The sequence below is a fragment of the Sturnira hondurensis genome, unplaced genomic scaffold, assembly GCF_014824575.4.
Source record: "Sturnira hondurensis isolate 20B ecotype Veracruz unplaced genomic scaffold, ASM1482457v3 Scaffold0000780, whole genome shotgun sequence".
NCBI lineage: Eukaryota > Metazoa > Chordata > Mammalia > Chiroptera > Phyllostomidae > Sturnira > Sturnira hondurensis.
In genome coordinates this window covers 14,985,046-14,998,815 of record NW_028073411.1, presented here as the reverse complement: position 1 = coordinate 14,998,815, position 13,770 = coordinate 14,985,046, and the positions used below count along the sequence as shown (strand labels likewise).

Genomic DNA, 13,770 nt, shown 5'->3' with positions numbered 1-13,770 from the left:
CCCAGCCCCTTCCATTGGCCCTGACCCCAGCCATGCATGTCAAGCCCAGCCTGTTCCTCCTCCCCAACGGCCCCCAGCCGGGACCGATAATGAGGTCTCCAGAAGCACCGCAGTCGGCACCATGTGGTGGCAGGAGCGTGGGCTTGTGGCCACGCAGACCCAGACCTGAGCTGCAGGCCGGCTACGTCTGTGGAACCCGGGCCACCTTGCTGGCCCTCTCAGGCCTCAGACCCATCTCCCATTGACCACTTCCCAGCCTTTTGGCTAAGATCAAGTATCAAATCTCTCCAGGTGAACTAAGTAGCATTTTGCTGTCTGCTGGGATCCTGACTATAACCAGACATATCGCGAACACTACAGAGAGCATCTGCAAACAGAGACAGACCCACTGACCTCCCCAGAAACTTTCCAATCAGCTTCACCATTAACGTCCCCACGAGTCCGCCGATGGCGAATATGGACACGGTCATCGACCAGAGCAGAGTCAAAGTGTCCGGGTCTATCGGCTGTCCATGCCTTCTTTCCCATGTCTCGTTGTAAAAGGCCTTGATGTGCTGCAAACAGACAGTAAACCGGGTTATTGCCGCCGGCTGGTCTGGGAACAAAACAGCAGGGGCAGGACGTGTTCTCCCTGCTCGGACCTCGCTAAGTTCCATTCGAGCTGTATTTCATCGTCTGCTCCTAACTGAGTTTGTGGATGGGCCCTATTTTTTTCACCTCATTTTGCAGATAGAGAAACTGAGGCTCCAAGAGACAAAGTGACTTGCTTAGTAAGTGGCAAACCTGGGATACGGACTCAGATCTGACTCCAAACCAAGAGTGCCCACAATGCCCGGGCTTCTCCAACGTTGGTGCCCAGGAGAAAGTCCTGGGGAGGGCATTAGAGATGCGCACACCTAACACGAGAGGACGCCTGTGCCTCCCGGCGGCAGGCCCGGACACAAGATCAGAAAACACTAAGCGTAAGAGAAAAGCAAAGTGGCCATCTGCATTTCATCAAAACTAAAGACTGAGATAACGTATTTGCAACACATATATTACAAAGGACTGGCATTCACAATCTATAAAGAACTCACATGAGCCAAAAAGAAGACACAGGACCCAATTTAAAGTGAGCAAAAGACTCAGACTCCAGAGAAAATCCAAGTGACAAGTGAACTAATGACGTGATGCCCAACATCATTCATGAGTCAACAGGGCAATGCAAATAAAACCACAGTGAGATACCCCTTCACACCCGTCAGACCCTCATCTCTATCAGTTCAGAGCAGTGCGTTTGGGAAGGGGACCGGGTGACTGGGATGTGAACCAAAGGCTGAGGTCATGATGCTCCCCTAAGGGCTCTATCCCCAAGACGCCCATAGTCACCCACTGCTACCCAGCATGGGCCCACAAAGCTCTCCAGAGCCAGCATACGACACTGTGGAAAACTGTAGGTTCAGGTTGCAAAGACCTGGGCATGAGTCCCAGCGTCATGATTTGCTCGTCATTTAAACCTGAGGGATCCTGGTCTCCTTATCCGCAACACTGGAGCAACCACACTGACGTCTCACAGCCGTTGTGGGGCCCAGACAGGAGCCTAGTGCTGGGGGAGGGTTCCCCCAGCCCCAGCAGCCCGAGAAGCTGCGCATCTGGCGAGGCATCTGGGGACCCGCCAGCAGCATGTGTCCTCCTGCACTGGCAGTGGGACTTCAGTTTGTCCAGCCGCCCTGGAAACCAGTTTGATGGTGCCCCTACTCTATTGTCCAACCTGTAAAATCCATCTCTAGAAAATTCCTCTAAAAACCTCTTTGCTGCCTGGCCTGGGATTCATCAGCGCAAAAGCCCGAGGCAGTGCTGCACACAGCCACGGGGGCTGCCATGACTGCCGACTGCCCCCTCACTGAGCTGCTCTGTCAGTGGCTGGCATTAACACTGACCTTTGGTTTTCATGTTCTTCAGTGGCATCTGTCACCTTTAGGCTGCCCGGCGTCAGAAGCCCCTGTCCCATTCAGGAGTCATTCCTGCCTTACAAGCCCAGTGGGAAACGGGGCCCACTCATCACTGCGGAGGTTGGAAATGTCAGACACCTGCCCTCCCAGCATCACTTGTAGCTAGGGAGTAGACATGTGACTAGAGCTCAGCCAATCAGAGGCCTGGACTTTGCAAGAGGCTCCTGAAGCTAAGGAATGGGGCCAGGAATGGTCCAGCAGCAGAGGAATCTCTCTGGCAAGTGGCTTTGGGGTGGTGGCAGGGGCCCCATGGGAGCTGAGGTGCTATTCCAGGGGCAGTAGGTGGCAGAGGTGGCTGCAGGGGACCCCAGAGCCAGCTCCGGTGTGCTTTGGGGTGTCATCCCACGCTGCAGAGCTCCCAGGCCTGGCTGGCCAGCCCTCCCACGGACCCTGGGAGCTGCTCATTACCTTTACAGCACCTCTTTTTTTCGCTTCAATCAGACGAAATGGTTGTTGTCACTTACACCTGCGGAGACTCTGCCAGAACATGTACACTCTCCCATTGGATCCCCACGACAACCCTAGTGGTAGAAACCTTCATTTTCAGAGGAGAGAAGCGAGGGCTTTGCCACTCGCTCAGCCACACGGCTGAGGTGGTGGAGGAGGATTGTGCGACATCAGCCTGACCTCAGAGCCCAAACACACCCAACCACTGGTGGCCTCTTCGTTGCACAGTGGAGGTGTGGGAGGGAAGCACTAAGTCCGATGTGCACTCATAGATTCAACAGTAGCCTCAGTGAAGCCCTGGCTGAGGGCTAGACATTCTGTGGCCTTGGTGAGTGCGGCAGCCACAACCTTCCAGGAGCCCAGAGTAGAGCCGGAGAGACTGTGATAGTTTCCAAGATGAAGGGATGCAGGGGTCCCCGGAAGGCAGGCATACAGGAGGCCCCGGGGGCAACAGCAAGTGTTTATGGGGCCGAGCCCCTTAACGTAGATGATGGTGGGGCCTGCTCTCTGATCTTCCTGTTTCCACTGATTCACACAGAGCCTGCCAGGACTCCGTCCCTCTACAACCCCCTCGGAGAAGCTGGAAGGAGTACCCAGGACTTCATAGGTACCCCTCCTTCTCGCTGTCCGATAAACAGAGGACCCCAATGCATAGAAGGTGGTTCTTGGATGTGACCTTGGCCCCTAAAGCCATCCTGCATGGATTCAAGGAAGTGCAGCTGCCTTGCGGATCCCCATCCTGGAGGCTCTCGTTACACACAGGCAGCCGTGACCAGTTTCCTGGAGTTCATGTGCCGAAACTAAGAGGATGCTGTTTGGAAGGAAGTTCTCTCTTTCTCTTTCCATGCACTCAGGAGGCTGGAGGGAAAGGGGGCTACTTTCTACGGTTCACTGCTCGGTGTTGCTGAGGGGCGTGTCTGCAGAGAGCAGGACCGTCTGGGAGACAGGCAGGCCTGGGGAGCACCTTTCTCCAAGGCTCCCTGAAAGCTGGTTTCTAAGGGATGCCTTTGGCGATTAAATGTCTGTCTTCACGGGTACGAGTCCAGCCGAGGCCACAGTGAAAGGCAGCTTGGAGGCTTACGTGGCCTCGGGAGCCGGGAGATGAAAAGTCTGTTCTGCTGTTTGCACAAACATCCACCAAGTTTGAGATTTGTGTACCTAACACCTGTGGACACCAACTCGTAGTGCATGGCTCATAACAGCTGCTTAAATAAGTGTTTGTGCTTTAATCGAATCTCTGCTTCGAGTTACTCACTGTATAATAACAAAAATAGGTAACCCATACATCTTATTTATACACTAAGTCCTCTCTTAGCATCATCAATAGTGTCTATGACTTACAGCAAAATCACATCCAACAAAACCAGTTGACCTCAGTCTCATGGATAAAAAGAAGTCAAGTTCCTACAGCATCTCATCAATAGTGTAACGAAAGGATGGTGAATGAAACGATATCCGTGGAAGGCCTGCTGGCCTAGCTAACCGCTAAGGTCACCTCATTCACGAATTCCTCCCCTGGGCCACCTCATTCATGGATTCCATGGCTGACTTCCCTGGACTTGACCTCCAGGAGGCCCATGCCCGGGTCTTTCTAGCAGCTCTGCATACCTGCTTCCTTCCCTCCGGGGCCCAGGTTCCCAGCAGGTCTCCAGACACAAGCTCTGCAGCCCCTGTTCTCAAGGAGCTTGGGACCTAGTGGAGACCACAGCAGGACAAACATTCAACGAGAACACTGGGTGGAAGGTGCGGAGGAAGGCTGTGGAAACCCAGCATGGAACCCAGGTCAGGGAAGCCAGATGGGCAGGCGGGGTGGACCTGGGGTGAGCCCAGGGCAGACGAGAGCGGTCAGAGCTCTCAAAGGCTCAGAGCTGGAAGCCACGTGCCTACGTGGAGGAACCACAGATGATGCAGTGGGGTTGGAGGCTGGCCCAGCGGTGGGTGAGAGCAAGGCTGGAAAGCGAGGCAGGGGCTGGTCGGAACGGGGCTGAATGGCCAGCCCCAGCGGCCCTGCGCTTAACCTGGGGGAGCTGGGGAGTGATTGGCGGATCTGTGCTCAGAATCCAGGGATCCAATGTGCGGGTTGGATCATTGTAGGTGCCGTGTGGAGGCTGCACAAGGAAGTTCAGACTGGGGGCCTCTGGACCAGTCGGGAGACTCTTGTGATTGGTCAGATAGGACGAGGTGGATGGAATCTTTGAATGAATTCACCAAGGAATATTTATATTTTCATAAGTACTGACTGGAGCTCAAATTGCAAAGCAATGAAGAAGAGGCTACATGGTGAAAGGACAAGAAGCTGAGCTAAGAGCCAAGAGTCCTGGGTTCAAGGCTTGCTCATGCCCAGAGTCTGTGACCTCCAGCAAGTCTCTCCGCCTCTGAGGACGGGCTCTCTGTGGGGCAGGGCCCTGGGAGTCCACTATGTTCAACGCTCCTCCCTGGGTGACCTTGAGTGTGCCACTCAGCCTCCTTGGGCCTCAGGTTCCTCGTGCGTGAAATCCTTTCCCTCCTTAAAGAGAGCCCACAAGGATTTCACATGGGGATAAGCAGAGCTCAGTGTGGGTCCACACGAAGCTCACAATGAGACTCGGAAGTCGGGGCGGCTCGTGGCAGCATTGATGTCACTATGTCTGTAAAACAAGGGTCCCAGACCTGTTCCTTTCTCAGGCCTATGTTTCCACAAATGATTTACCACGGCCTCCCAGCCAGTGACTCAGAGGCCAGGCTCCCGGCCACACGCTGGACTTCAGTCTGCAATCAGGCAGAGCTGCTCAGAGCACTTCCAAAGGATGACAGCAAAGCGCCAGACAGTGGGACGTAGATGACCGTGGGGCCTGCTTTCTGGTCTTCCTGTGTCCACTGATTCACACAGAGCCTGCCAGGACTCTGTCCGTCTACAACCCCCTCAGGAGTGCTGTACAAATGCACAGAAACAGAGCATGTCCGTGGAGGGGCCGGAGCGCACAGCCCCACCGTGTCACCCAGCACAGGGCCTGAGGGATCGGTGAAGACGGGCCACACCTCCGACCGCCCCGGAGTGGAACAGTATGGACGCCCTTACGGAAGTGCCCGCCGCCAGACCAGGCTCTCTGAGGGCAGGACAACACAAGGACAAAATTCCCTAAGCCCAGCACTGCCACCTAATGTCACCTGCATAGCAGAGTGAAGGCCTCCTGTGCAGAGCAGTGGACACAGCAGGCCCAGGGCTGCTGTCCTCTGAAAGGCCAGCCTGCACGGTGGCCCTGGGCTGGCTGCGGGGGAACGTTGACGTAAACAATGAACTTGGATGAGCTTGGATGTATCAAGATGAGTTCATTGATTATAACAAATGCACAGCCCCCTCGGGGGATGTGGACAGAGGAGGCTGTGTGTGCGGATGCCACAGGGGACAATACACAGGAAATCTGTACTTTCTGTTCAGTTTGGCTGCGAACCAAAACCTGCTCCAGCAAATAAAGTTTCCGTAGACTTAAAACCCTTTTGAAACAGTGGCAGAATTGGCCCTTGCTCATGTTCCCACAGTTGTTGCCCAAACCGTTATTTACCCGCCCACGCCGTTCTATTCCAGGTTCACGTTTCACGTCTGCTCCTTGGGCGGCCGGTGCCAAGGCTCCCCACCCTCCGCTGGAGTTCCAGCCGAACCGACACGATGAAGCAAGAGTGTACACTCCCAACCTCTTCTAAGGACAAATACGGAGAAATCAGATCTCCATCTCAGGATGATACCCCAATGACAAAACCAAAGCCACAGACAGCTGTGAGCATCAGGAGACACCCTTTCGACCCCCTGGTTTTCAAACTCTTTTTAGCATCAGAATCGGTTTTTCAAATGAACTTGCACAGAGTTAACAGTAAAAAAAGACATCCGCAGCCTGGCTCCCGTCTGCCTCTGCCCTGTGCTCTCCAAAACGTGACCCACGCCCCAGCTGCATCACACCTGCATTTCTGCAGGGTCCCTGCACCCAGTTCCTCTGTCAGGCCTCTGTGCCTTTGCTCCACCCTCAAAACACAGCTGGGCCTCACCTCCTCCGGGAAATCGGTGGAGGCGGTCCGGCAGAAGCCAATACCCCCAGGAATGGGCGGTGCCTAAATCTAATAGCCGAGATAGGTGAGAGCCAAACCTTCACCTGCAAGCCAGCAGGGCAGTGGTGGGGGTGGGGTGCTGGAGGAAGTGACATGATTCCAGAGAAAACAAAAGCCAACAGTGGATCTTAACCAACACATTCTCAAGTGGCCTCTAGCTCTGGTGAAAAGACATGCACACAGAACGAATCAGGAAAGTGTTTCTGCCTCCGGCCCCTCTGTGGGTCCTCAGACTCCGTGCTCTGTGCCCTGGAATAAGACCCTTGGGATCGCCCCTGGCAACTCTGGAGGCCCCCTCCTCTTCCTACACTCCAGCCTCAAGGAACTGACACTTCCCCTGCCCCTGGATCCCTCCTGATTTTCCACCCCCTGGAGCCCCCCTGCTCCTGTATTTTCCACCTCCCCTGCAAAGGCGGGGACTGGTGTCCTCTCTGCCCCTCCCCTCCCCCAGCCGTCCCCAGGGTCTAGCAAGGGTCTGGCACAGAACCTGCCCCACAAAGGTTTGCACAATCCGGTACCAGCCAGCACCAGGTGCCCCCTGCCCAGCACATCCATGGCGGTGGGCACTCACCGGAGTTGGGGCATTCACCACGGAGAGGTTGTACCCGTAGAGGAAGGAGGAGCCGAAGGCGCCCACGAGCGAGGCCATGACAAGCGGGCAGGACCAGCCCTGGAGAGGAGAGGATGGCACGTCAGACCTGGCAGTCAGCTCTTGCAGCTGAGTGTGGCCAGTTTCCGACCACACAGGAGCACAAAGCAAAGCCAGGCCGAGTTGTTGGCAGTAGCCACTGGCCTGTATAAGAGCTACAGGCCACGCAATGATCTAAGCGCTCTCTGGGTATCACATTGTGGAATTCACACACAATGCTATTCTGTCCTGATCTCATAGGTGAGAAGACAGAGGCACAGAGCTGCTCCAGGTGGTCCGGCTCCAGCCCCGACACAGTCACCCACTGTGCCCACAGCCTCTCCCCTTCTGCCTCTGAATCTGGGCGGGGGTCTCAGGCCCTGAGGCTCCTGACAGGCTCACTGACGTGCCCACACCCACACACACACTGTTCCAGGCCGAGGCGCCTGTCTTACAGGCCAGTTCGAACACCTTGGGACAAGGACCTGCAGACAGAAAGTTACAGGATGTGGCATCCCTGCAGTCCTGCCCTGTGGCTCCATCCAAGAACAGCCACGGCCACGGCCATGGCCAAACCAGAGAGCAGAGACATCTGGGCCCTTTGGCAGAGGCTGGCCTGCTGGCAGAAGCTGGAGTAGGTAGGGCTGCCCTCCTAGGCTGGCCCGGGGCAGGGGGGCCGCTCACCAGGTGGAGGGGCCCAGGTTCTCTCTGCAGACACATCCTCCACCAAGGTTGAGTGTGTGCATGTCCTAAGTGCCAAGCCCTGATGAAGCTCGGCGGGTGCAGCAGGATACACGGCCGATGAGATCCACAGTTCAGGGAAGTGTGTCATCACATACTCTTTGGAAGGGACGGGGGGACCCCCATGGCCAGTTCCCCGTTCTGACCACCTTGGTAGCCTCCTCTGGCACCAGCTCTATGCCAGACGGCCCGCCCCCCGCTGTGAAGCTGCGCCAGTTTCCTGACCCGCCTGCGTCTCGGCTTCCCAGCTGCACCGCGGGGTCTCAACAACAGCGCTGGCTGCACGGCCGGCAGAGGGTCGATGTGTTGTGGGTGAGGACGATTAGGATGTTCCATGCGTGTGTGTAGGGAGCATGCAGAAAGAATGTTGACTCTGTTTCTCTCCCCACGCCCTTCAGCCCAGTCACCCAGAAGGCTGCTGCCCGAGTGACATGCTGGTCTCTCCTGACCTGGCCTGGCTGGCATCCACCTGCGGACCTCCCTTCTAGAGACTGCCTACGACCCGCTGCCCACATAACTCCCTGAAAGGTCCACCTCCTTGTTTTACATCTGTCTACTGTGTCTGACCCCCAGCTCTGCCACTTTGGACTGTGTGGTCTTAGACTGGTCCCAGAGCTGCTCGGTGACTCGGGGGCCTCATCCGTAAGGTGGGCCTGATATGGACCCACCCCCTAGACAGTATGCCGGAGAAAGGAGCTAAAGCAGGGAGGGTGCTCGCCGGTCCTGTGTCAGGTGCCCATGAGTGTCAGCAGCAGAGGCTGGCCAGTGGGTGGGGGTCTTACTCTTTACTGGTGGGGGTCTTGCCTTTGCTCTCTGCTTCCAGGCTCTGAGCCCCACAGCAGGAGAGGCGCTGACGACAGAATGGAGGGCAAGACGGGGGCGTTTATGAGTTGTGGGGATGAGTACGGTCAGCCTCTGTACCACGGGTTCCGCCTCATGGATTCAACCAATCACAGATGGAAAAGTCACATTGTTGTGGACATGCAGTCCGTACCCTCCTGTACGATGGTTGTGTCTGTGTTGAACACGTACAGACTTTTCACCTTGTCATTAGTCTCTGATCCATCCAGTGTAATGACTGTTCACACCATATTAGGTGTTATAAGTGAACCGGAGGTGATTTGAAATGCACGGGAGGGTGTGCGAAGGTTATGTGCAAACACTGCAGCATTTCACACAAGGGAGATCTTGGTGTCCTCGGGAGTTCTGGGGCCAGTCCCCGGTGGGTATCTGGGGACAACTGTGTCTTCCTGCACAACAGGAGCTTGAACTTACTGGGATTTGTTGAGGAACAGAATCACACTTTGGACAAAACACCATTCTCTGTCACCTGTTGTCTTTGAACTCATCCTCTGGGTCTCAGCTCAGATGTCCCTCTCCTGCTGCCCCAGCTGGGCTGGGCGACTTCTCTCCCCGGGCCTCCCTTGCTCCCAGCACCATCCCTCCTGCTCTGTGCGGCCCACCTGAGCCCCCCACCCTCCCCAGCAGCCCCAGGGGCAGAGGGTGCCCGCTGTGGAGAGGGGGAAGGAAAAAGAAACACCACCCAGCGTGGCCTTGTCACACGAATGAGCATGGTCAGACTGACAGGAAGCACTGTCAGCCCCAGGAAACTGTGGCTGGAGAGTTGGCCAACGTCACAGGGACTGGGCTGCAAGCCTTGTGGCCTGCGGGGCAGGGCAGTCACAGGCACCCACTGCCACCCACACAGGGACTCTGAGCCCTGCTGGTGGGCAGAGGCCCTGTCTCCGTTTACCTGTTTTCTCTTCCCACCTGGCTTCCCGCTCCTGGGCCAGGCTCCCTTGGGGGGCCCCTGGTGGCGAGGGCCCCGCATGAGGGGGGCTGAGCTGAGCTCCTGGGAGTCCATGTTCGGTTCCCTGTGGTACCCGGCACCTCCCCCAGGGCATCTGGGGCAGCTGGGAGGGGAGGCAGAGTCCACAGGAGGGGGCAGGGCACTGCACCGGAAGTGTGGCAATTTTCTCTTGTCTGAACAGGAAATGGACAACATTTTCCTCCCCTCCTGTTCCTAAGTCATAACAGCAATTGGAGCAACCAGGGAAAACTGTCTTCTCAGGAATCACCCCTGGGTGATTTGGAGATTTTTAATTTTCCTTCTTAACAAGGCCAAGGCAGGGAGGGGAGAGACTAGCATAAACCCAGGGGGCATCTCTCTAAGGGTTGGAACTCGTGAAAAAGGCACTGAGGCTGCAAAGGTGCCTGACAGAATTCCAACCCTGACTCCACCCCTTTTTTCTCTTCTGATACTTTTTATTAGCATGTATCAAATACAGTGCCAATCACCAGTTTTTTTTTTTTACTATGTCCTTAGGCAAATTGCTTTGCTTCTCTGAGCTACCACATGAGCAAAAGGAGAGCTGATCCCGCCCTGATTGTCCTACACAGTTACTCTTTAAAAAAACACAACTATTTATTTCTTTTTAGAGAGAGGGCAAGGGAGGTAGAGAAACATCAATGTGAGAAACATCAATTGGTTCCCATGCAGGGACTGAACCCACAACCCAGGCATGTGCCCGGACTGGGAATCGAACCAGTGACCTTTCACTTTGCAGGATGATGCCCAACCAACTGAGCTGCACGGATCAGGGTCCTGCACAGCTGGTCTGAGGCTCAGTGGGAAACCATGAAGCTGGCGCTGGAAACAGACGTGGGCTGCCCTGCAGTCCTAGACACATGGGGAGACTGTGGGCTTGGAGGAAAGCAATCTGCCACTGGGTCGTTGCCCCGTCCTGCCCCTTCTGCAATGACTGAGAAAAGGCCTCCCACGTGCCGGCCCCAGCGGGCTCCAGGGAAGCATTAAAGCAATCAGACCCCTCGTGCATGGGAGGACGGGGTGAGAATTAGTTCACCTTCTGCCCATTTGCCCCAGTGTCAGAGAAACACCTTGTGTCCAGGACCAGCGGCCTTGGCCTTTTGCTCCCAGAGGCAGAGAGCAGACTGGCAGGTGTGTGTGGGGAATGCAGACGTGCTAGGAGGCCGCACGAAAAGCACACATTGAAATAAGACGTGGAGCGCGGCAGACATGCCGGGAGGGCGCTGTGTCACACACGAGTGAGCACGCCCGGCCCCACCATGCACACGGTGGGGAAGGAACTGCTGCATGGTGAGGCCTTCCTGGGGTGCGGCTGAGAGAGCCGAGTGAGAACCGCGTAAAGGTCCAGGACAGAGGAGGTGCCGGCCGGCTGCTGGGTTTTGCATCTGGTTTAAAGAGAGTTGGGCCCAAGGAGTCCCAGGGAGGGAGAGAGGCTTTCTAAGTGCCGAGGACTTCCTGGAGGAGAGGGCAGGTGAATGGGGCCTTGCAGTGGTGTGGGGGATGAGTTTCAGTGTATCCTCAAGGAAGATGATGTCCTTACTTTCAACATCAACGTGCCCTTTAGAGAAAGGACCCCCGGAAGGGAGGTACCTGCTCCCCTTCAACTCTGGAAGGTCCCCAGCAGACCGTGTTCTTATCACCAGGAGCACCAACCACGGGTGGCCTGTGCCTCATCACACACACTGGACGACTCACACGTTCCTTCCCACAGGGCCCTGCTTCCAGCCTCTGCTCTCCTGGCCTGACCTGACCTTAACCTGCACTCCCCTGGGGGGAGGGCAAGGGCAAGGAGGGACAGCCCCCCCGTGTCACCAGAAAACTCGTATGGAAAAGGTAAGGAGACCAGGACTGACCGACTTCTTCTTCTCCAAGTTGCTGTCTTTGTAATCTGCCAGGTCCTCTTTACTCAGCTCCATGGTTTATTTTCCAGGTCTGGGACTGGGCTGTTTTGTTCCTGAGGAAGAGGAAGGAGGAAGACACCATTAGGTGGCGTCAGAAACAGGTAACGTGGGGGAGGTGGCCCTGAACCAGCAAGGGGTCCTGGTGATGACCCCACGATGGGGGACCCCTGCTCCCCTGCAGACCCGGGCACCCCTCTGCTCCTCTCTGGTCTCAGGTTCTCCCTGGTGTGATGGATGATGTGTTTCCCTCACTGGCTGCATGCTTTTTAAGTTAGTACAGGCCCCTCCCAGAACATTCTCCTACAGACGGTGATTCTCACAGGGGGGCGTGTCTTGTGAACCCTAGACTTTCTGTCTCTGGGATGGGAAAACAAAAGCTGTGACCATGAAAACAAAGTGCCAACCTCCCCCGTCAAACTGGAAGCAGCCACCAGAAATGTCCCCCGAGTCCCTGGCACGACAGAAGTGAAAGCCCGTGCAGTTCTCCTGGAGCTGGGAATACGTTTCTGGAGCCATAAAACTACGGAGGCCCTTTGGCCAACTACTCCATTTCTAGAAATTGATCCTAAAACAGTAAAAAATATGCACCAAGACTGCAGCCAGAAATGACCATTGAAGTGTTTTCTTCATGTTAAAAAAAATGGTATTCACGACGGGCAAAAAATATCTGAGAGGAAAGTTTAAATAAATCGTGGCACACCCCTTGGGTGAAAATGCACACGGCACTCAGAACCTTCCATCCGAGCACATGTCAGGTCGTGGGGAAACCCGCATAGTCCTTCAAGAAGGACTCGTCCTACAAGAAGCAGGCCAGCCCCTCAGAGTACGTGTCCCTCCCTTTCTACCTCTGCGGCTCTCTCTCCTCCTCTCTGTCTCCAGGTCCATCCATCTCCATGTCTCTCTCCCCATACGTATCACTGTATCTCACATGCAGATACAGGTCCCTTTGGTTTTCTTCTGGAGACCCCTGACAGACACACCCCTCACCCTGGGACTGCAGCTGACTGATCCCTGTGTGCACACAGTCTGGTATTGGCCTGGCCCAAGAGGAGCCCAGGAAACAGAATGGGTGAGCTGGGGTGGGAGGGAGGGCAGAGGGCACCAGACTGGGCTCAGGCGGGATGGGATGGGACAGAGGAAGCCAGCGGGAGTGTATCTGTGGCCACCCCCGGCCCCATCCAGGGGCTGCCTTCCCATTTGACGTTCTGTGAGTAGCTGCCACCGCATAACTCCAGGAAGGGCCATTCGCCCAGACGACACTGTAAATGCCCCCCTGGAGTCACGCCTCCTGGTGGCCCTGCAGGTGTCTGAGCTCTGCTTCCTGGTCACCCAGTGGAAGTTGGTCACCATTCGCTCATGTCAGATGAGGGTAACTGAGATAGCAGGCCTTGAGAGAGGGCCCTTGGCGTCCGATTACTGGCACCCCTCACTCGGGTGGTGGGAGGAGACACCCAGAAAGTTACAGGTGTGGCGATGGCAGAAAATGAAGGGTTCTGTCTAAAAAGTGAGCTCGAGGTGTTTGTGTGGCGTCCTAGTACAAATGTCCCAGGGGCAGCGGGAAACGAGAGCGGCGCTGGAGCCGGGTCGGGCCGGAGCGGGGCGGGGCGGGGCCGGGCCAGGCCGCCTGGGAGAGTGCGGAAGAAGGGTCCTTGGAACTCCAGCCTGGGAAGAGCAGGTCGGGGAGGGAAAACGGCGGAAGAGACTGAGTTGGAGAAAGGAGGGAGCCTGAGGTGTTAGAGATGGTGAGACAAAAATACCCCAAATACATACAGAACTCACAGAACTGACCCTCTGATGAGAGGTGTGCCCTTGGCCAGGCTGGGGACGGGCTGGTGCCTTCTCCCCAGAAAACATGTTCCCAAAGGGGGATGTGCCGGCACCGGGAGGATGTGTGAGTGGTGGGCTGTGCTTCCTTTGGGGTCCCGGCCACCTCTGAACTCCTGTTCCCAGGCCAGCAAAGAAAAGGATGAGGGTGGCTGAGTCCATGAGGACCCACTGCCCAGGGGAGCTGTGTGCGGCCGAGGTCTCAGCCTGTGCACCTCGCCCTGCAGAGACCAGCTCGGAGCTGAGAATGGCCTCATGGCCCCTGAGATGTGGGGTCACGGGTGGGAAGCTGCCTGCCCATGTGGTGCAAAGCCGAGGGCAGAGAGCTGG

At 56.2% G+C, this 13,770-nt stretch overlaps 1 protein-coding gene across 6 annotated transcripts in view; it reads right to left on the bottom strand.

Annotated features, from left to right (window-relative positions):
• The window catches only part of SLC2A9 (solute carrier family 2 member 9), a 74,268-nt gene that overhangs the window by 45,486 nt on the left and 15,012 nt on the right, over positions 1 to 13,770 (bottom strand). For 3 of the 6 annotated variants that reach the window (XM_037045899.1, XM_037045903.1, XM_037045909.1), the window contains 3 exons: positions 11,569 to 11,669; positions 7,094 to 7,188; positions 394 to 558 (listed from right to left, as the gene is read on the bottom strand). In XM_037045899.1, coding sequence (XP_036901794.1) covers positions 394 to 558; positions 7,094 to 7,188; positions 11,569 to 11,631 — 323 coding nt within the window. In that variant the 5' untranslated portion in view covers positions 11,632 to 11,669. Of the gene's footprint in view, positions 1 to 393; positions 559 to 7,089; positions 7,189 to 9,640; positions 9,802 to 11,568; positions 11,670 to 13,770 lie in introns of those variants that run through there. The other 3 variants (XM_037045917.1, XM_037045897.1, XM_037045898.1) reach the window with 3 other exon arrangements.